The sequence below is a fragment of the Apodemus sylvaticus genome, chromosome 2, assembly GCF_947179515.1.
Source record: "Apodemus sylvaticus chromosome 2, mApoSyl1.1, whole genome shotgun sequence".
NCBI classification, from domain to species: Eukaryota; Metazoa; Chordata; class Mammalia; order Rodentia; family Muridae; genus Apodemus; species Apodemus sylvaticus.
Genome location: NC_067473.1, coordinates 29,815,134 through 29,837,637, shown reverse-complemented (window position 1 = coordinate 29,837,637; position 22,504 = coordinate 29,815,134). Strand labels below are relative to the sequence as shown.

Sequence of the window (22,504 nt, the reverse complement as noted above, 5' to 3'; positions counted from 1 at the left end):
GAGAAAACAATACAACCAAGTAATGACCCAGTGTATCTGCCAGCCACACCTTCCTTCGTCTCCTCACCTTCTTTCGTCTCCTGCTTTTTGTCTTGATTTTCCAGTTCAGAATCATGACCAATTTTGGGTTCCACCATCTCCTCATCTTCCTCATCCTCTAGAAAGAAGAAAGAGAAAAAGGCAATATTACTTTTTCCTATTGAAAATCAAAGTCTTTGGCTGACGGTGGGAGGTGGTAGAGCAAAGGGCAAAGTTCCAGTCATTTAGGGCAACTTCGAATTAAATCACTTCACAGAAAATGCCAGACAAATGTTCGTGAATACATGAATAAATTATCTTCCAAATGGACCGCTTTGAAAGGCTCCCAACCTGCCGGGAAAACCGCACCAAGTGAGCACCTGTTATGTTCCTCCCCAGACCTGACCACATGGGATGTCTTGGAATTACCTTCCTGACCTCTGAAGCCTGTTCGGAGATGGCCCAGAAACAGGTCTGAAAATGTTTCCACCTGCAGTGCTTTCTGAGCAAGGGACACCTGCTGCACACATGACTCATTTCCAATTTCGTCTTTGCCAAGTTAATTTGCTTTTGACCTACAGGAAAGGGTTAAATACGGGTCTAACCCCCAGGTCAAATGCCACTGGCAAGTAAACAAGCAGGGACAGACCCCCAAAGTCAATGCCACTGGTCTGGGAGAAAACAACTTATACCAAACCACATTTACAAATTTAGAATAGTTCAGGAATTCATGTGAATTTAATGAGCACTCACAAAGGGGCCCAGGACACTCCCCCGGGCCAGATGGTACTGTGCCCTTTCTACTCTATGCAAATGTGTCTCTCTCCACCTGCTTCCTTTAGAGGAGCGCTCAGGATCACTGACTGAAACACAGATTTCGGGAACAAAGTATTACAGGAAAATCTAACTCACGAATAGAAAATGAGAAAAAAAATACTGAAAGCTGTTCTTATGGACTTTGAATATAGTAGTACATTTACTCTAGTAATGTAAGTAGGTAGCTTATTTCATTGGTTTTAATGGAGTTTAAAAGAAAGCCCTCCTCCTACTACCTTCTACATGATCATTTACTAAATTGGTATAGATTTCGTGTAAGACCCCCAGCCCTGTGGTACCTCCATGCCAGCAGATGCTAAGGACATAGCTTCACAGATTGCTTTTCCCAAGCATGGACAAAGTACATTATCAAGGAAAGCAGGATCCAGTGTTCTGGTTTAGGGAGGCCGCCTCCCCACCAATAAATGGTCACCAGGTAAAGGCCACATGGAGGTGACCCTTGAGAATTGAGGAACTAAGTTGTGCAAAGGTCTTGAGAAAGTAAAGTGACAGCCATGGCTTCTCTCTCATTCTGTGAACCAAAAGGTCAAAGTGCACATTCATTTACTTTGGTTTCGGTAGAACTGTCTCATCTATACGATTGCATCTTCACAACCTCAAAACTGCATTTCATTGAATGACTGCATTTGTCATCTTTAAATAGTAGTGCATTTTTGTCTTTTCAGATATACAGGTTTTTATTTTAAACATTAGTTCTCAGAAGAGTTTAAAGCCTCCTACAGTAGAAAGTCACAAAGAGTTTATTAGAAAAATATTATTCTATGATGTGCTCGACCATAAAAAGGGCTGTGATACAATGTGTTAGTTTATGCATAGAAGTACACAGGAAAGTTGCATTCCAATTCCTTAAATAGTCCTTAAATAGAAGAAAACCCTTCCCCAGAGAGTATGCTTTCAATTTGTATTTTTTTAAAGCACAAAAATGTGTACTGTGTTTACAATATGCAAAATATCACCATAAAGAACTACAAACAACAGAAAAAATGTAAAGTGCCCACCTTTTTAAAGTGGTTATGAACCATTTGTAGGTATTAATTTTTAGTAGCCACAAAAATTCCTTGTCTAGCAGCGTTTTAAAGACATAAAGTAAGCGTTTCAGTGAATTTGTTGAGGAAATAGAACACAAGAGGCTAGTCTGTTTCTCCGAATACTGATATGTTTGCCTTACTCAGCAAAGTGAGTATATTTTTCTTTAAGACTCTGGTTTTCTTTCTGGTGCACTTGGAATAACTTCTGTTGAGACCGTTTTCAAAAGAGTTCAATAACTCTAAAGAAAAGGATTTATGTAGCCCCTCTGCAGAGTACTGATATATGACTCGGGCCCCTCATTCATTCCCAGTTACATTTCCTTGGAGATTGGAAGGGGGGGGGAACTTTACCACTGCTGTATGGTTTCCTGTAGCTGGATTCACACAAGAAATTAAAGTGAATGGAACAAGTTAGTTACCTGTGCCCTAGGGGCTCTCTTCATACAAAGGTATCTTTTAGACACAGGACTCATTTAGCACCCATGTTCTGTCACCTCCAGTTGCCACAGTCATGCCCCTGGTCAGAAAACTCTTTGTCAACTACTGTCCTCCTTCCTGGAAACTTTCTGAAAGGCTCAGGAGTTATGGTATTTAAACAGCAATAACAAGGGACATGCTCAGGACATGACTGTCTGCCCTGTATATGAGCTCTGGGAGAGCTAGTTTCCTCTACTAATCCTTGATTCAGATAAGGCCAGGGCAGCCAAGTCTCTCACGCCATGGCTTTTACCTGACTTGCCCTTCTAGCCTTACAGAATTGTAATATTGGCAAGTGAGTTTATTGGAAGGTTTATCACTGTTTGGGAATATAATATCACAATCTCCTGTCTAGAAGATAGTGCCCTGAGCAACTCTGTATTGGTGACAAGTGGGCCAGCCCTTTCTTCTTTGAAGCCAGAAGGGAGACAGAATAGAAGCAAGACCTCGGCAGACAGACTAGATGTTTCCAACTCACATTTTGTCGTTGGAGGTAAAATGAAGTAGACCGCCAGGATACATTTAGAGTCATCGAGATGTTAAAACATTAATGCCCAATATGCTGGCAAGACTGTTTCTGAGGACCCATGTCTGGATTCTCTTGGTCAATGGTGCTTTTATAGACTGTTCCTTCTGCCTCCTGTTGATTCTATAAGTACCAGATTTCCTTCTAATAAATTCCACCAGAGGTGGTGTCAGCACCAGACTTCCTTCTAGAAAATCCCACTAGACTTGGTACCTGCTGCCTGCAACCAGAGCCCAGAACACAGGGAGGCCCTCTGTTTTATGAGGTCACTAGGTTGTTGCTTTCCCTGTCTACCCAGGACCTGCAAAGCCTCAGGGTAAGAAGGGCTGAAGGCCTAGCCACAGTTTTTGCTGTTAAGTTGCTGCTTTTCATGAGAGGGCTATGATTCCTTCATGGCCACCTCAGGGAGACAGCTTGTCTGGGTCAGGTGGAAAATGGAGGAAGAGAGCAACATAGGCCGTGTCACTCCATCCTGGTCTCCAAAGGGCATCCTGCTGCTGTCCAAAGTGGGAGGCCTGAAGCAATTACCACAGGACTTTGAATTGAACAGGTCAATGGCTGGAAGATCACTTTATACACCCCTAAGAAAACTGACTGCTATTTTGCTATTTAAACTGCATTACATCATCCATTTTTAACGTGAAAAGTTGTGAATATTAGAGTTAATAAAAGTGTTTGTGGCTCATAAAATTAGCAGAAACTGCTTCCAGAAGGGAAAGAAATGTCAAAGACACCAAGACAACTCTAATCACAAAGGAGCTATGGATGGCAAATGGAGAGGTAGAGAGGGCTGCTATTTGAGAGAGGAATTTATTTTTACTTTTCATTATTTTCTCTTTTTATTAATCGAATTTGTTCAATTTCATGTTTCATGTATATATATATGTATACATATATATGAAACATAATAATTACATACTAGTGATTTGCACTTCTACCTCTCATAACTCATTTCCACTCCTCTCAACTCCTTTTTTCCTCTATAAATCTTTTCCCACATTCCTACCAATTTCCTTTGGCTTGTGACCCTCTCAGTTGAACCAGGGCCTATGTGTTTGAAGCTATGCTGGGCTCCGCAGTGGGTGCCCAACTGAAGACAAAGACAAAGACTCCTTATCAATATGAACCTGTCAATAGCCAGTAGTTCAGGATTAAGGGGTAGGGACCTATGAGCCCTCTCTTTATCAATGACAGTTGAGCCAGTCTTTTGAAGACTCAGTTGGGAGTTCATGATTGCAATTTTTATGCCACATCCAAAAGACAGCATTTTATAGTCCTAATCCTTTATCTTCCAACTCTTTCAGTATTCCTAGCCCTTCTTCAGCAGTGGTTCTTGAGCCTTAGAAGTATAGTATAAACATCTTGCTTAGGTCAAGTCATCCTTTTGCATCTTGGGCAGCTATGAGTTCCTCTATATTCTCCTTTGTTCACTGCAAAAAGAAGTGGTTTGGGTTAAAGCTGAGGGTAGCTTTTGTCTATATGTATAACTGTAGATATTTAGAAGACAGTTTAGTGCTATGTTAATTTAATTAAATAATAATAGCAAGTTCCCTGATTGGGCCTATGACCTTCCTATTATTATTGATGGGGCTTAAAGTCCTGTGAAGCTGACCTTGAAGCTAATCAGAGAACAATTTGGTTCCCACTATGGGGTCATGCCATTATTATACAGGTTGGCATGTATGTTGTATGGCAGGTTGCTTTTATAGCTCATATGTTTCACAGCTGGGTATAATAGTTCAGGATTTTCTACATGTATATACTAAGTTGGGAACAAATTTTATTTCCTACTACCCTAACTTGTCCCTTCTCCTCCCTGAAATCCTCCCCAGCAATTGCCCTTTCTTCTCTAAAGCCCTTTTTTAAAAAAATAGACTTTTGATTAAGAAGGGGCCCCATGAGTCTTTTGCTACATTTGACAATACGGTGATGATCCAGTCTTGTACAGGGCCCAGGCTGGTGGGCACAGCTGTAGGTGAGTTCATGGGGACAATGGCTGGGTCACATTGTGAAGACACTCTTTCCAGCAGTCTTCACCAAGTTCTGACTCTTACAATCTTTACTCTTGCTCATTTATGATGTTCCCTGAACCTTGAGGTTTGCTGTTGTTATGTTCTCACCTAAAGTAGAAATGCTCTTGCTACCTTTATATTATTCTGTATTTGAACATTTTAGCTGATAATTCTTCTCAGAAGATACTTAAAACTCTTTGATAGAAAAAAATAGAGCTATGTCTTTAAGCTTTATTTTTTTTAAATAAAAAATGACCTAAAGACATATTTTTAGTCTTTGGCATATCATACATTCATTTTTAATAATATCTACATTTGAGTCTTCTATTCACCACCAAATATTGTGGGACACAAATCCCTGTTAGGGTGCATTCTGGCAACTCACCTAACTTCAGTTCAGACCTGTGCACCTCACTTAGTTCTCCAATTCTGACAACTGATAACCACATTCCACATTCGCATGGGATGACAGCTGGATCCAGAACCAGCTCGTTTCTGTTTTCAATCAGGACCTATGGAAGAGAACAGCCAACTCCACTGCCAAACCTGAGCCAAGTCTATGTTCTCGTCACTGCTTTCTGGTGCTATTCTAACTCTAGCAAATCTATATGATTCCTCTTTGTTTCTGACACTATCCTCTTCACCTCTCTGAGAGATGTCTCTGAGAAAGAATTTTAAATGAGGTTTGTGTATCTTTTTGCACAACCAAGACGAGTTACTCGGAGTTCTATCTGATGTTAGCATCATCAACTCCAACTCTTGGGACCAATTATATAAATAAAAGAGATACTAATAATACTAAAGAAGGAATTTTTTTCTGGACATTAGTCATACACTGTACCATGTAGGATATCTTTCTCATAACAAGTTATCACATTCTGCTCATAAGAATTTCTTAAAATTTCAAAAGAAATACAAAATACCAGATACTAAATAAGACATTTGAAACCATATTGTTGTCCTTCACAGCTGTAACATGTCTTTTGGGGGCAGCCTGATTCCCCGTGCATAGGTTTCTTTTTTGTCAGTCCCAGAGAACATCAAGATGGTTTTAAAACAGGAAATACCTTCGGATTTTAAGATTACAGAGGCAATGGGCTGGAGATTTGGCTCAGTGGTTAGGAGCACTGACTACTCTTCCAGAGGTCTTGAGTTCAATTCCCAGCAACCACATGGTGGCTCACAACCATCTGTAATGGGATCCGATGTACTCTTCTGGTGTGTCTGAAGAGAGCAACAGTGTACTCATATACATAAAATAAATAAGTCTTAAAAAAAGAGATTACAGAGGCAAAATGAAAGCCAGTAGGCTGTAGGCAGGATTCAAGTCAGGGAACAACCAAAAGTTTGGCTGTAGCCAGATTCAACCACAGAGGATGAGGCCTTGACCATGGCTGACTAGGTGGCCAAGGGGAGTTCTAAGCGAGCTGTGAATTTCCCCATGTATTTGCACAACAGATAGTAAAGGCTCTTGTACAGCGCTCACTAGAGTCATCCTATCCTTGGACCAAGTCTGTATTCAGTTTGCCAACCTCACCCAGAGTCTGAAGAGAGCCACCCTTCTAACACATGCCACACCAGCCAAAATAAAGTATAACATGTACCGCTGAATGCTTACACAAGCCAAGGTGAGCACCCATGTGCTTTAAAAGTATGCGCAAAAGACATATTTTGTGGGATTTTCAGTAAGCACTTTGTTAAATATACTACATGCTAATATTTGAATAAACCTTCACTTTCTGGACGAGAAAAATTTGGCCAGAGGAAAGAAAACATACATTTCTCATCATACAGAGCGCCCCTGTTAACACTCTTGGCCACATCACTTCTCTCCTAAGGTTCTAACATGACAGTACTTGGAAAGTTTGCTTCCTGGTGGAATGTCACCCAAGATATTGCAAATGGGAGGAAATGAAAGAAAATATTCAAATGAAAGATAGGCCAGGAACGAGTGCTTTAGTAGGTGTTTCTGAAGCGTGTGATCATGCTGATGCGTACTATGTGTAAATACACAGTGAACAGGGAAGAAGGGGGTCAGTCGGCACGTGGCACATGGAACTGCTCAGTCGTCCTCAGTCAGGAGCCTGTGAGGAACTTCTACAAGCAGTGTCTTCAGATGAGAGAGGCCGCTGGCCGACTGATTTTGTTTCCATCAGTTTTCAGTTTTAACTGTTTTCAACCTTTCCCTATTAGCTTAACATTTAAGATCCATTGTTGCATGACTACAGTTGTCTCTAAAAATAGAACAATTCTTGGTCCATTTCTGTTTGGAACAGGCCAAGTGTGTTGTTAGAACACCCAACTCTTTAGCTTATCTTATCTTACTCTACCTATCTATCTATCTATCTATCTATCCATCCATCCATCCATCTATCTATCCATCCAACTACCTATCTTTTTTGAGACAGTATCCAACTGTGTAGCCCTCATCTAGAGCTTGCTATGTTAGGCCACACTTGCCTCAAACTCAGAGATCTGCCTGCTCTGTCCTCTCTGTGCTGCTGTTAAAAGTGTACACCATCACTCCCATCTTCTCTGTGTTTAGTCTTTCATATCATCATGTATGTCTCCAAAGCTTTCTGAGAACATCACTGACCCTTCAGTCACAGAAGGCAACTGTATGAGCTTATTCACACTGTTCTATTTGGCCATGGTAACCCAGATAATTTAACCTATAATGGTATCAGCTTTTTCTGCACCAAAGAGGGTGAGAGCATCTGAAAAAAAGAGTCTCTTTTTCTTCTCCTCTCCTTTCTCTTCCCATCCTGTCCTCCCTCCTCCCCTCGTGTCCTCCCTCCTCCCCTCCCCTCTCTCTTCTCCTCTCCCCTCCCCTCCCCTCTCTCCCCTCTCTTTTCTCCCCTCCCCTCCCATTCCCTCCTCTCCCCTCCCTCTTCTCCCCTCCCCTCCCCTCCCTTCCCTCCCCTCCTCTCCTCTCCTCTATTTTCAGTCATTTTTTTAATTTTAATTTTATTTTTTTTTATTTCATTCGATATATTTTTTAATTACATTTCAAATGATTTCCCCTTTTCTGGTCCCCCACTCCCTGAAAGTCACATAAGCCACCTTCCCTCCTCCTATTCTCTTACCCACCCCTTCCCAGTTCCCTGTTCTGGTTTTGCCTTATACTTCTACACTGAGTCTTTCCAGAAACAGGGACCACTCCTCCATTCTTCTTGTACCCCATTAGATGTGTGGATTATGTTTTGGGTATTCCAGTTTTCCAGGCTAATATCCACTTATTAGTGAGTGCATACCATGATTGATCTTTTGAGACTGGGTTACCTCACTTAACATGATGTTCTCCAGCTCCATCCATTTGCCTAAGAATTTCATGAATTTATTGTTTCTAATGGCTGAATAGTACTCCATTGTGTAGATATACCACATTTTTTGCATCCATTCTTCTGTTGAGGGATACCTGGGTTCTTTCCAGCTTCTGGCTATTATAAATAGGGCTGCTATGAACATAGTGGAGCATGTATCCTTATTACATGCTGGGGAATCCTCTGGGTATATGCCCAGGAGTGGTATAGCAGGATCTTTTAGAAGTGACATGCCCAGTTTTCTGAGGAACCGCCAGACTGATTTCCAGAGTGGTTGTACCAATTTGCAACCCCACCAGCAGTGGAGGAGTGTTCCTCTTTCTCTACATCCTCGCCAACACCTGCTGTCTCCTGACTTTTTAATCTTAGCCATTCTGACTGGTGTAAGGTGAAATCTCAGGGTTGTTTTGATTTGCATTTCCCTAATGACTAATGAAGTTGAGCATTTTTTAAGATGTTTCTCCACCATCCAAAGTTCTTCAGGTGAGAATTCTTTGTTTAACTCTGTACCCCCATTTTTAATAGGGTTATTTGGTTTTCTGGGGTCTAACTTCTTGAGTTCTTTGTATATATTGGATATTAGCCCTCTATCTGATATAGGGTTGGTGAAGATCTTTTCCCAATTTGTTGGTTGCCAATTTATCCTTTTGATGGTGTCCTTTGATTTACAGAACCTTTGTAATTTTATGAGGTCCCATTTGTCAATTCTTATCCAAGTGGGCATAACCAGCTCAACTCCAGAAAGCACCATTGTTAATGTATTCTGTGAGAAGAGAAGCTGCTTCAATTGTGTAGGATATTATCTCTATGTCTTTGCTTAGCAGCACTGTTTACACACACACACACACACACACACACACACACACACACACACACTGGACAAAAGCAATTGAAAATGTAAGTTCTCGCTCTTAGAAAGAAGGAAACATACTTTGTGTGTGTGTGTGTGTGTGTGTGTGTTTTATTGATATATTTTTTATTTACATTTCAAATGATTTCCCCTTTTCTGGCTCCCCACTCCCCACAAGTCCCATAAGCCCTCTTCCCTCCCCCTGTTCCTCCATCTACCCCTTCCCTCTTCCCTTTTCTGGTATTCCCCTATACTCTTGCACTGAGTCTTTCCAGAACCAGGGGTCACTCCTCCATTCTTTTTGGACATCATTTAATATGTGGATTATGTCTTGGGTACTCAAAGTTTCTAGGCTAATATCCACTTATCAGTGAGTGCATACCATGATTGATCTTTTGAGACTGGGTTACCTTACTTAGTATGATGTTCTCCAGCTCCATCCATTTGTCTATGAATTTCATGAATTCATTGTTTCTAATGGCCGAATAGTACTCCATTGTGTAAATATATCACATTTTTTGTATCCATTCCTCCGTTGAAGGACACCTGGGTTCTTTCCAGGTTCTGGCTATTACAAATAGGGCTGCTATGAACATAGTGGAGCATGTGTCCTTATTGCATGCTGAAGAATCCTCTGGGTATATGCCCAGGAGTGGTATAACAGGGTCCTCAGGAAGTGTCATGCCCAGTTTTCTGAGGAACTGCCAGACTGATTTCCAAAGTGGTTGCTTGCAACCCACCCACCAGCAGTGGACGAGTGTTCCTCTTTCTCCACATCCTCACCAACACCTGCTGTCTCCTGAGTTTTTGACCTTAGCCATTCTGACTGGTGTGAGGTGAAATCTCAGGGTTGTTTTGATTTGCATTTCCCTAATGATTAATGATGTTGAACATTTCTTAAGGTGAGGAAACATACTCTTGACCTCTAGATTTAAACTCCTTTGCTTCCTCTTTCTCCTTTTGGACAATTTTATACGTTGATTAATCTACTGTTGTAAAGACCTGTTGTCCCATTTTATGAGAGAATTGATCATGAGAAAGAAAGCTGGAACAACAGGAGCAGAGGTACCACAGGCTTTAACTTTTAGCAATAACTGCAGTTATCAGTTATGTACCAAAGGAAGCTAGACATCAAGACTTCCAGGCATTGTTTTGATGTGTTGACTCAGGAAATCAGAGCAAAGAAGCATGAGGTGCTCCGAAACAGTATTTTCCCAGTAAAATCTTGTTTCTAAGGAGAAAAGGACATCTTCCATCCCTAAAGATCCTCATCCTCCCTCTGGTTCCCAGCCGGATCAGTTATCACGCCTAATGCCACATGCAGGCCATTCCATTATCACAAGTTCTCTAATTGCATTGAGTTAGTCATTTACTTAGTTGTATTAAACAAAAATTCTCTAGCGTCGCTAATTCTCTCATTGGATACTCTTCTAATGCACATCCCTCTCGATCCTTTCAAAGTTATTTAAGGTCAGCATAGCTTCTGTATTTTCCCATTATGGTCACCTTTAGCTGGTGTTCTTGCCTCTACCCCTTCTCCATACCAAGTCCCACCACAAACTTGGCTGTTAGACAGCTCCTCTAGAAGCAGAAGCATGTATCATATTCAGAGGAACACATATGGTTGTTTCCATGCCAAGCAGAGGGAAACAAGCTTGTTTTCAAAGTGTACGAAAGTGTTTCCTCTGTAAAAATCCTCTCTTATGTTCACATTTCATCCACGGTCTCCAATCCACTCGTCAGGTACACAAATACATACTGATTGTCCTTTGGTTCATGGCTTTCCCTCACGCATACCTTCCCTCCTCTCCTTTTATGTGCCAGGTATTCTTCTAGGGACTAGAGACATATCTGTGAACAGAACAGGCACAATGTCCTACCCTTGTGCAGCTGGCATTATATTGGGGGAAATAACAATGCACAGCAGGTAAACAACAGGGATAGGGCACACTGGCTTGAAGAATTGCAGGTGGTAAAGAAAAGAGTGGGAACTGGTGAGAGCTGCCATTTTATAAAGGAAGAAAAAGAAGTCCTTACTGAGAGTGGACACTGAAGCAAAAGACTTAGGGAGCAGAGGGGCCAGTCTGTGGGAGCCTTCCTTGGCAGAAGACACACACAAAAGCACACAGGTAGGGTGTACTTCAGGTATTCAGGGCTTCCAAGGCTTTAATCACATCCATGTGTGTGGACAAGCTGTCCTTCAGACTTGATTTTAATGACGTCCAGTTCCTTAAGTCTCATTTCACAATCTACCTTGGCGGCAGGGATTCCTCCATTCTCTAGACCCCTGAGAACGTTCAGCTGGGTAACTCTTACAGCATTTTATCCCATACCACCAAAATATGCTACTGTAAAATGTCACTGATCATTTTTCTATCTACCTAGTGCTATGCTTTGGATATGGCAAGCCTCCCTCCCATGGCTCATTTCTGGCTTGTGCTTAGGTTTTGGTAGGCACCCTTTAAGAAGTCACTGGAACTCTGGGACTTCGTCCTGCTCTCTTTGTTTTCTGGCTACCATGGCATGGTATGAGTTTCCTTCACTTTCCCATGCTACTCAGCTCTGTCCCAGCTATTATTCCTTCGAACCATGAAAAACAGTGCCTATCAACGTATAGAATGAAATATGTCAAGTTTTTAGTGGCAAAGGCTTTATATTCCTTAACCTACTTAATCTTCATAACTCACCCAGGCAGATATGATTGGCTTTCTGTATATATGAGGAAACTGGAGCTTAGAAAGGCAGGATGATTCAACTGGGGTCAATAAGCTAGAGGAAGCAACCGAGCCAAGCTTCAAACCCATGTTTTTCCAACACCCAGTCTCCTTCAATTTGCTAGTAAATTGTACCAAACATTATAAAGAGGAAAGGGGAGCTGTAACTGACATTTGTGGCTTTGGCCACCCAGAAGCCACGCCATTCCTTGGGATAACAGTCCCTCCATTCTTTAGTAGACACATGCCTCTTACTTTCAACCATGCAAGTTCTCCTTAAGGTTTCAGGGAACGCTTTGAATCTGTAGTAGTAGCTGGCGAGGCTGGTCTCCGAATTGGACTTTTTTTTTTTTTATACTATAGTGGAGGGAACCATAAATTGGAATACTTCTGAGAGGGTTGGAATTACAGTTAATATTTAAACTGTGGTAACATGTATGCCTGAAGACGATCTGGACAAGCTGAAACCTGTGGTGACTCCATCCACCGGAAGGCAAATTCCTCTCCTGCCCCAGATTAATCAACTTCCTTGGGAAACTCAAAATGTGTTACTCCTATGTCAAAGAAGTGGAGTATTCTTTTTATTGGACTGGGTGACTATTCAAGCTAAGTCGTACTCTCAGTCACTCTAACCCCTAAGAAAACATACTCTTTTTCTTTCTTGGATTGATGTTGTGCTAATAGCAAAATCACATTGCTCCGGCTTCCCTAGATGGAGCTTGAGAAAGAAAGAAGAGGTATAGCAGGGCCCAGAGATGTGCAATGATAAGAGCCTGGAACTCAACAGTAGGTGTTAATATTGGCTTGTCACCTTGTCCCCTTGACACCTAGAACTGCCTAGGAGGAGGCATAGCTCTGGACATGCCTATAAAGGAGGTTTTTAGACTTGATTAAGGTGAGCAGACTCACCTTAAGTGTGGGTGGTACTTGCAAGTGTTGAGGTTATGTCTCCCACTACAAAGGAAAAGGGGGAACTTAACATCAGTCTTCATCTCCCTCTACCTCTTGACTGTGAAGTGTGCCAGTTGCCTCTGGCTGTTGATATCACTTCTGAATTGTGATACAACATACTCTCAAACTGTGACCCAAAATAAACTCTTGATTGTGTGTTCGTGTGTGTGTGTGTGTGTGTGTGTGATATTTTTGTCATATCAATGAGAAAAATGAGTAACACACACAGGGTGCATACTACCACTGAGAAATTTCCCCTTCCAGCCTAAACAATACAGTAGCCCAGTCCTCTCCATTCTACCAGGAATGAGCCCCTGTTTCTCTTCACCCTGGTTATGCATGTATGCATGTGTAATGTGCGAATGCATGCGTGCAGGTGCATGCATACCACAGCACATATATGGAGGTAAGAGAGCAAGGTCTTGGAGTCAGAACTCTCTTTGATTTCTTACCATTAGGCTTGAGGAACACAGACTACTCACTAAAGCATCTCATCATCCCTGGTTTTTTTCTTCCAAAACCAATCCTGTAAATACCTAAGTCCCAGACCCTGAAAACCAATTTTCTTCTTAATTTTCTAACTTTATTCACTATCTAGCTCATGAACTTGTTTATATGTCTATTTCTTGTCTCTCTCACCAAAGGAATAAGAATTCCACCACAGCAGAAACCAAGTCTTGTTTTTACTGCATTCACAGCATCTAAAAAGACCTGGGTTCATGACAGGGGTCAATAACTATTAGTTGGATGGGCAGATGATGGAAACCAAAGCTTCACAGATCCTCAGATCTGGTTCTTCCATAAAGGAGTCACGTATGTCTGTTCCTTTCAAATTCTCTGTAAATAGAAAGGACACAGCGATGTCTTTTGCTGGCTCTCACTAAAGCATTTCCAAATTTGGTTGCCTAATCCTCAGACTATGGAGAACTGACATAATTCCCATCTGAGAATGCATTGTAATCTGTCACAGTCTGATTCTGAATGAAGATCATTAACAGATCTGTTTGCTTTTATCCTTGCATTAGTAGCTTTATTTGGGGCTAAGTCATTTCCCCTAGTTTTAACTTCATGTTTTTCCATTGGCTCAAACATGAAGTCCCTTGTCTGTCAATGTAATAATTTTCTAATAATTATAAAAGAAGAAACTAGCCATCTGAGAGTCTTAAGCAAGAATTTGTCTGATCTAAAATCACCAAGTTTCCAGTTCCTTGGACTAGGTACAACTCTTAGTTGTGGTCAGGTCTGCAGGTTTCAAAGTGTTCTCCTGTTTTCACTTTCTGGTCAGTCTAGACATACAGATACACAGTACTGGGAAGATGTGCACAGTGAACAGCAGGAAGATCTGCAGAGGAAATAAGTGGTGGCCTTAACAGGATAAAGATCAGGAAAAGCAAGCTCGTGCACCTTTGCTACTTGATCTCCTTGGCTCCATTGAGAAGCAGCATAAAGCAACATTGCCTCAATCAATGCCAAGAGAGTTTAAGGCTCTCTAGGCAATCCACAATACCACATCTTAGGAGGACAGTTTTCACGTGGCAAATCACCTTCATCTCCCCATAGATAGCACGGGGAAGAAGGGACTCATTCATTATCATTGTTATATGATATGCAACAGACAACGTTCCCTCCTTCAGTGTCTGCTTTCTTGTCTGAATGTGCTAAATTCTGTGCTACTTACATAACACAGTTGTCCAGTGAGACAAAGCAATAATAGATTTAGTAATGCTTTGTTGCTAGCAAAAGGGCAAAGTGGGTATTAAAAGTGAGGTGAGAGTGACCACAGTTGTTATGTTCTTGGTGGCCAATGGCTCACCTGGTCACAAAAGCTTGCATGGTATTAAGAAAGCTATGCAAAAGAAATGAGAAGTTATTCTAGTTGGTAATCATTATAGAAACAAAGGACTGGAAAGTTTCCCAGAGATGACCATGGTTGAATTATTGCAGGTTTCAAAATTAGGAAAACAAAGTGCCCAGCATAGACTGTGTCTGAACTAATGGATCTAACTATAAGGCATATTCCACACTGGAATCCTTAACATGCCTCCAGCTTTTCTCATCAGCTAACCTTTTTACTTGGAATGAAGCAAATTAATTGACAACCAATTTCTGTAAGTTACGAGAGGAACAAGGAAAGGGCGGACTAGAGGGGCACTGCCCCCTTCTTGTAGGTTAAGACATAATCTTCTGTTGAAGTACTTGTTCTAATATCAAAGTTGGGACTTGTTATCACCCTGCTTAAACCACCAGTATTTTTTCACTTCTTACAGAGGATAATAGCCTGATTCTGTCATATCAGGCCTTTTGTGATCAAATTCTTGGAAAGTTTGTTAGTTATATGGTGCATAATTCCTCTTAATTCATGGTGTAGTTAAACAGTTTAATCTCCTTGTGGTTGCCTCACAGAGACCCTGTATTAAAATGTTGACGAGTTCTTGCTTTGAGGTGGATTGCCTGCCTTAAGGGCGACCTGGCATTGAGAAAGTCCAGAGGCTGCATGCTGTGGCTTACATAGTCTAAACATCTCACCAAGCACCGGCATTTGTATCAGTAATAATCTTATGGAACTCCAATGATCATCTACTAAGTGTGTACTGATACACCTACCCCTTGTAGGTGAGAAGACCTGGGCGTAGGAAAGTGATGTTAATTCAAGAAAGTTCACATAGTACATACATAACAGAAATTGGGTATAGATCCAGTTCTCCTTAGGAAACTAACGGTTGATAGCCACCCCAGTCTGCTGTCTTATATTTCCAGGTTCCAAACTGATTTTATACCTGGATTCTTTTATCTGTAAAACTGAGAATCAGCCACTGAATCTCTGTAACTTGGAGTCTGAGATCCATCAGGAATGTCCCCATTATGTCCAGAACTCCACAGGCTAGTAGATTAGAATTCTTAATCTCTGAAAGAACTCCTTTACCCTCTCCTGCCTTACCTGCCTTGTCTTGATTTATGTCTCTATCAGCTTTCACCATGGGCATTGGCGCAGTCTTCTGATCATGCTTCCTTGTCTAAGCTCTTCCAGTAATGTGCAGAAGAGCTGCCAAGAGGTTCTGCTCTGCTCTTGCTGCAATTCTGGCAGTGTTTGTCCATCATGGCTGCAAGCTCAGCACCCAAAGCCTGCATACTCTCTGATGAGTGGCTCTAATGCTCCCCTCATGTAATGCTCTTGCCCCATGTGGTCCCTTAACTCCAATACCCATCATCCTTCTTGATCTTCCAACAGGCTGCTTCATCTTTCTGTGTCTTTATACAATTTGCCTGTGCAGTGTGCTCTTGTTTGCCTTTGTATCCTGTTAACATATTCATCCTTCAAAGCATACTTCCATGACTTTGGTTTCGTCTCTCCTGGGTCATTGTCCTTATAACTTTAGCTTGATGTAGTTGCCTTTCCACTGGGTAGAGCAGTGTTCCTTCTTAATTGATGATTAGCAATCCATTGTCACAATGCTTCAAACTCCTAAAGGGGTGTGTGTGTGTGTGTGTGTGTGTGTGTGTATGTGAGTGTGTGTGTATGTGTGTGTGTGTGTCTGTGTGTGTGTTCCAAATACATGGAGCACACCAGGTAGTCAATTATTGTTTACATTAACAGGAAGATACTCTAAGAGATATGGCATAGAATCTACGCCATTCATCAGTCTATCTTGAATATGATTTATCCTCAGATTCTCTAAGTGAATCTCTGACTTGATTAGTTTAGAAAATGTTTAAAGGTGTTTGTATTCAAGTCACACAAGAAGATGCTCATACTAACCGCTTGGTTTTGACATCTAAAGTACACACTTCCTAGTTATTTCTCCAGAATTTCCAAGAAGAAAGCTACTAGAATTTTCTCAGACATGACAGCACATTTGGAATCTTCATAAAATGCCTTTAAGGTACAGCTTTTCAATACAGAAAAACTTTTGTTTCACCTAAGCAAATTCTGGATAGTTGGGTTGTATCAGGGGATTTTTTTTCTGTTTGTGACACGTGGGGTGATCACTACTGGAATAAGTAGATAGAAGCATCAAGGGATCGCAAGACTTGACCAATATGAAACACCCACAATGCCAAGAGTCAGAATTCCCATTCTGAAGACACATTTCTGTTATTGTGATGACCTGAATACCATTCAACCTGTATTTCTTGAGCCTGATGAAAGTTCTGGTGCTAATGGTGCTTTCTCTGAGCATGGATGTGGCATAAAAACCAAAACTGAAAACAATATACTCTGTATTCCTAAGGATCCGGCCCTTGACTCATTTCCATGTGTGTGTAATTTCTTATCAATCCTGTAACCAGGAAAAACATCTTACTGCTCCCCATGCGCTCTCTGGATCCAGGCTGCTGCCTCTCTGCAAAGGCTGCAGATTGTAGACATCAGCTACCCTACCTGTGGTAGCCCAGCTTGTATGTGATAAAAGGCAGGAGAGCACCCACAGGTCCGCAGGGCCAGATATTTCTCTCACAGATAGATGGACCTTCAACCATGAAGTCTACATTCAAGAAGTTGAACGATCAAAATCCTAAGGCAGCAAATGAGCAGTAATTGAAGCAGAGGCTGAAGAACTTAGGTAGCTTTCTGTCTTGCCTGGGGTGTTACTAGCTTTAGGGTCAGTTATATGATGTAAAGAAATGTAGGGGTAGGGTGGGGTAAGAAGACAGCCTTTGGGATTTGCTTCCTAAAATGCCAGGCTTTAAAAGGACGTCATTGACTCTGAAACTCTAAGCCACAGCTCACCCCTTCCTCTGATGTGCAAGATATATTCCAGAGCATTCCAATGAAAGCTGGTGAGCTTGCAGTAGTATTTTATTCATGAATATTTTAGCCTTTCATAGTAGTTGTTCAATGCCATCGATACACTGTATCACCTCTAATACAAACCAGTGGTATTTTTCTAAGGCTGAAGACTGGAAGTACTTAAAAATAAGAATTTCCATGTCACAAAACAAGTCACGGATCAAGCTGGCATTTCAGCAACATACTCAAGACTCCACAACAATCACCAGAAGAAAAATATGTCATAGAAGTTATGATTGGAGGAGTGTTCCTCTTTCTCCACATCCTCGAGAACACCTACTGTCTCCTGATTGCAAGCTGGTACAACCACACTGGAAATCAGTCTGGTTTCCTTAGAAAACTGGGCATGACACTTCCAGAGGATCCTGCTATACCACTCCTGGGCATATACCGAGAGGATTCCCCACTATATAATAAGGACACATGCTCCACTATGTTCATAGCAGCCCTATTTATAATAGTCAGAAGCTGGAAAGAACCCAGATGTCCTCAACAGAGGAATGGATACAAAAAATGTGGTATATTTACACAATGGAGTACTATTCAGCCATTAGAAACAATGAATTCATGAAATTCTTAGACAAATGGATGGAGCTGGAGAACATCATACGAAGTGAGGTAACCCAGTCTCAAAAGAACACTCATGGTATGCACTCACTGATAATCGGATATTAGCCTAGAAGCTTGGAATACCCAAGATACAATGCACATTTCAAATGATGCCCAAGAAGAAGGAAGGAGTGGCCCCTGGGTCTGGAAAGGCTCAGTGCAGCAGTGTAGGGGATACCAGGACAGGGAAGTAGGAAGTGGTGGATGGGGGAACAGGGGGAGGGAAGAGAGCTTATGGGACTTTTGAGGAGGGGGGGATCCAGGTAGGGGGAAATCATTTGAAATGTAAATAAAGAATATATTGAATAAAAAAGAAGTTATGATTGGGTATCCTGCCAGTGGAACAGAACAGCTGACTTCCTCATTCAACATAACTGGTTTTTATTGTACCCTATAGCTCCCATAGCTAGTTAAATGAAGTCGTGCATGCACATATTGTGGGCCTGTGTACCGGAGGCTTTCCACAGAGATCTCTGGCCCTGCTGGGTGTGAGAGTTCTGGAGAGTGAAGAGGGTGGGAGCAGAGGGGGATGTGGCTTCCACTGCTCCTGCCGCTGCAGCTGGTTCTACCTCTGTCTCCACCATGTCACGGTCTTGGGTACTCTATGTCACCCTGTGCTGGGACAGGCCCAGCTGGGCTAACAACCAGCCAAGGAGGAGTGCAGCAGAGCTGCTGCTGGTGTTTCTGGAGAGCAGACCTCTTCCCAAGTGTTACTGCTCTTATGACAGAAGTTCCCGGATGACAAGGTAGTTCTCACACACCTTTAATCAATCTATAGGATTCTGGATAGGATTTATATACAGTTTTTGGATGGGTCAGGGTCTGACAGCAGATACTTGTCATTGGCTTGGTCTTAGAGCTTGGGGGAACCTTATCTGCATGTGGGAAGGCTTGGTGCTGCTCCTATGTGACTGATAGCCACACACCTCTCTGTGGGGGTGGGGGCTGTGAGAGGCTGTAGCTGTGACAGGAGCCGGAGGCTCAAGGGGCACAGCTGAACACCTGCCAACCCATGTAGGTGACAAGTACCCCACCAGGTCTCTGGTGTTCAAAGCCAGGGTTCAACCTGGGTGTAGGCTGACTGTGCACAGCTCACCTCCCCACAACATACTGCTCATGGTGAGGAAGATAACAATCTCATATTTCAACTGGAATCCAGCAAATGATCACTGAATACTACAGATCATTGACTAATCAGCTTCACAAGCCTGTGCTGCATAGCCTGATCCCCAGGATGGAGTGCACGGAAACGTAGCTAGCCAACCTGGGATGGAATTGTACTGAAGCCAAGGATACGCCTATGCTTTGTAGACTGGTTCCCAGGATGGAGTGCACAGAGACGCAGCTAGCCATGGTGGAGAGGAACTGGACTGAGGCCGAGGATTCTTCTATTACAGACTGTCAGTCACATCAGAGGGAAGCCCCTCCTTTGTGCTGAGAGCCGGGGAAACATATCTTCTTTCAATTCAAATACAGTAATACGCTTCAAACAGTAACTGCTTTTATTTGCCAAAGGACAAATCTTCCGACCTTGGCCAGGGGACAAAAGCAGGCATTACATGTCCCTTGGTCACATGCATGCTCCTTCTGCTCCAATTTGAGATCTCCAAGGGAGAGAATGTCATATAGGAGTCGAGGTTGGTTTAGAAAGCAAACCATCCAGCATCAATGACTTTCATATATATATTAAGGGTAAACACGGAAGGGTGTGTTCATAGACATGTCCCTATGTAATTATAAATTTATTAGAATTTCTTTTACTAAATCAAGCTCTGTTCCTTTCACGTAAACTGGTCCTGTCTCGATGTCTTAGGAGAGCTGGTTAATATCTCCATTGGTGAAACTTTCATCTATCTTTGCTTTTGAAATCTGTGATGAGATGGCTATTTCTTTATACTTTCTAGTCTCCCCAGACTGGCTAATTAAAAATACTTTTAAAATGGACAAATGACAAGTTATGTATTTTTATGATTGCCTGTGTGACATTTTGATGTCTGCACACGTCATGGAGCAATTAAAGTGAGTTAACTCATATGTCTATGGACTTACAACAATCATCATGAATGAGCAGAAAGTTCAACAATACTGAATCCCTAAAACATTTCCAAGTTCTCACTCCCTAGTGTTTTACCCTACACATTATAGATGAGTTTATGGATGAGACCTACTCTTTCTTGGGAAGACAGATTATGTAGTAGTTACTAATAGGCAGAGACATTTGACAAGAATGCAAAAAAAAAATAATCATCCATCTATAAATTATTTCCTTACATTTATTTATTATCTATTATATGGTGTGTGTGTGTTTACGAGTGAGTGAGTGAGTGTGTGTGTGTGTGTGTGTGTGTGCTGATATACACAGAGGGGAACATGTACCGAGGTCATAAGACAACTTGTTGAAGGTAGTCCTGTCCTACCATGAGGGTATCTGAGGTTGAGCCCTGGTCATCAGGCTTATTGGGAAGTGCCTTTGTTCACTGAGCCACCCCATCAGCCTCTACTTGTCTATCCTGTGAGGACAGACAATTCCTATAAAGTCACCGTCTATCTTTATATTATTCAGTTCTTATTTCTCAACACTTTAGCTGCCCGATCAACATGGAAGTGCTGAGGAACTGAAGACCAAGAAAGATCTTCTGCAAACGCAGAACCACACAGCCCAATAGAATTTTCTGAGATGGCAGAAATATGCCTCTTCTGTTGCCTGATAAACCACACACAGCTTTGTGTTGCCTGATAAACCATGCACAGCTCCCGAGCACTGAAAGCAGGCTAGAGCAAGCCCAGTGCATGATTTGAAATGCTAGTCTAAATAAAAACCACCAGAGAGATGGGTCAGCTGCAAAGAGCTGCTCTTGTGGTTGACTTGAGTTTTCTCCAAACGCTCACAACTGCCTGGAAACTCCGGCACACGGGCTCGAATACCTGTGGCCCCCACGGGCACCTGCATCTGTGTGGCACTCAGGAACATGCTTAAAAATAATAAACATTAGAAACCTTAAATCTAAATAGTTCATTCGACTGGTGATCCCTTATTGGATTGTACAGGTCTACCTTGTGATCACAGAAACCAGACAAGACTTTAAAGAGCTTTTAAAAAGGCACGACATGGAAATATTTTAAAAGCGAAATAGTTTGGTTTTGTTTGTCCATAAGGACAATGCCTTTGCGTACACAAACTCCCTCTACTAGAACCCAGAGTGCCCTTCCTGACTTCAAGGCCCTAGCCCCACAGCCCCTTAAATTCTTTTGGCTTTCAGAGCCCACAGAGTTGTTGCCAGGACAGTGAATGAACGATGGCGTGAATAGGGATAGGGGGGAGGGGAGGAATGGGAACCCCTTTCCTTCCTAACACCCCATGTTAATAAGGTCTCTGTCACTCTTACTTTCAAGATAGTCAAGGCCCTGTGGCCAAAGTGTCGAAGCAAGGTATTTGTGCCTGCATAGAATTAAGTCACAAGTAAAGCACTTATTTCTGACAGCAGATTTATAATGGGGAAATCTCAGTGGGAATGAGGAGTTGGAGACCCCAGCCACAGGCTTTTCATAAACTTTGCCTTGATTTAGTGACTCAAACAAGCAGCCAGCAAGGCGAACTGCAGAGGTAATCCGGTCATTCTTTCCCTAAGAGGGCTACCCCATCTCCTCGGCTTCCTCATGCTGCTACCGGGAATTCAAATCATCTGTGTTTAAAGTTACACTCCGTGATTGACAGTTCTTTAAAGTTGGTCCACAGTGAAGATTACTCTAGATATCTATCAGTTATTACTACAAGCACAGTGTGATATTCGATACCTACAGTGAAAATTGTTTTTGATGGTGTAATGTCTGATCCGTTTTGAAAGAGAGTTTAAAATAAAGAACTAACCATAACCAGGTGGTGACTATCCAAACTTGCCCACCCTCTCTCATAGGTGAAAAAGAAATTGGGATGAAAAAGCTAAAGATCATGTGCAAAGCTCCCCATTCCCATAAAAAGGTTAACATTTAACTTTTGTATAAAAAAGATACCATACCAAATCAAACAACACCCCTGCAAAACCACCACCACCATCAAAACGTAAAAGAACGTATGAAAAGGAAGAAAGTTTATTTCTAAGAGATTCGAGAATCTCTTGAAAAGAAATTGCAACTGGTTGAGGGATAAGTGTGAAGAAAGAATCGTCTGCTTTATTTGTCTGGCATCCTCTGGGCGACAGCTAATCGCGCAGAAAACTTAGAGCAAGTGTTTGCTGAGTAGACACGCAGGCCTGTTAAGACATGGGCCTGTTCCTGCCGTAATTGCTTGCCACATGAAATGTACGCCTTTAGCTGCTCTGTCCGGCCAGGCCCTGTTTGGAGTCCAGAAATCCTGCAGTCTGGACGAAGTTGAG

At 42.0% G+C, this 22,504-nt stretch overlaps 1 protein-coding gene across 3 annotated transcripts in view; it reads right to left on the bottom strand.

Annotated features, from left to right (window-relative positions):
- Dync1i1 (dynein cytoplasmic 1 intermediate chain 1) overlaps positions 1 to 22,504 on the bottom strand; it is a 305,396-nt gene that overhangs the window by 121,162 nt on the left and 161,730 nt on the right. For all 3 annotated transcript variants that reach the window (XM_052173218.1, XM_052173220.1, XM_052173221.1), the window contains one exon: positions 68 to 157. In XM_052173218.1, coding sequence (XP_052029178.1) covers positions 68 to 157 — 90 coding nt within the window. The remainder of the gene's footprint in view (positions 1 to 67; positions 158 to 22,504) is intronic.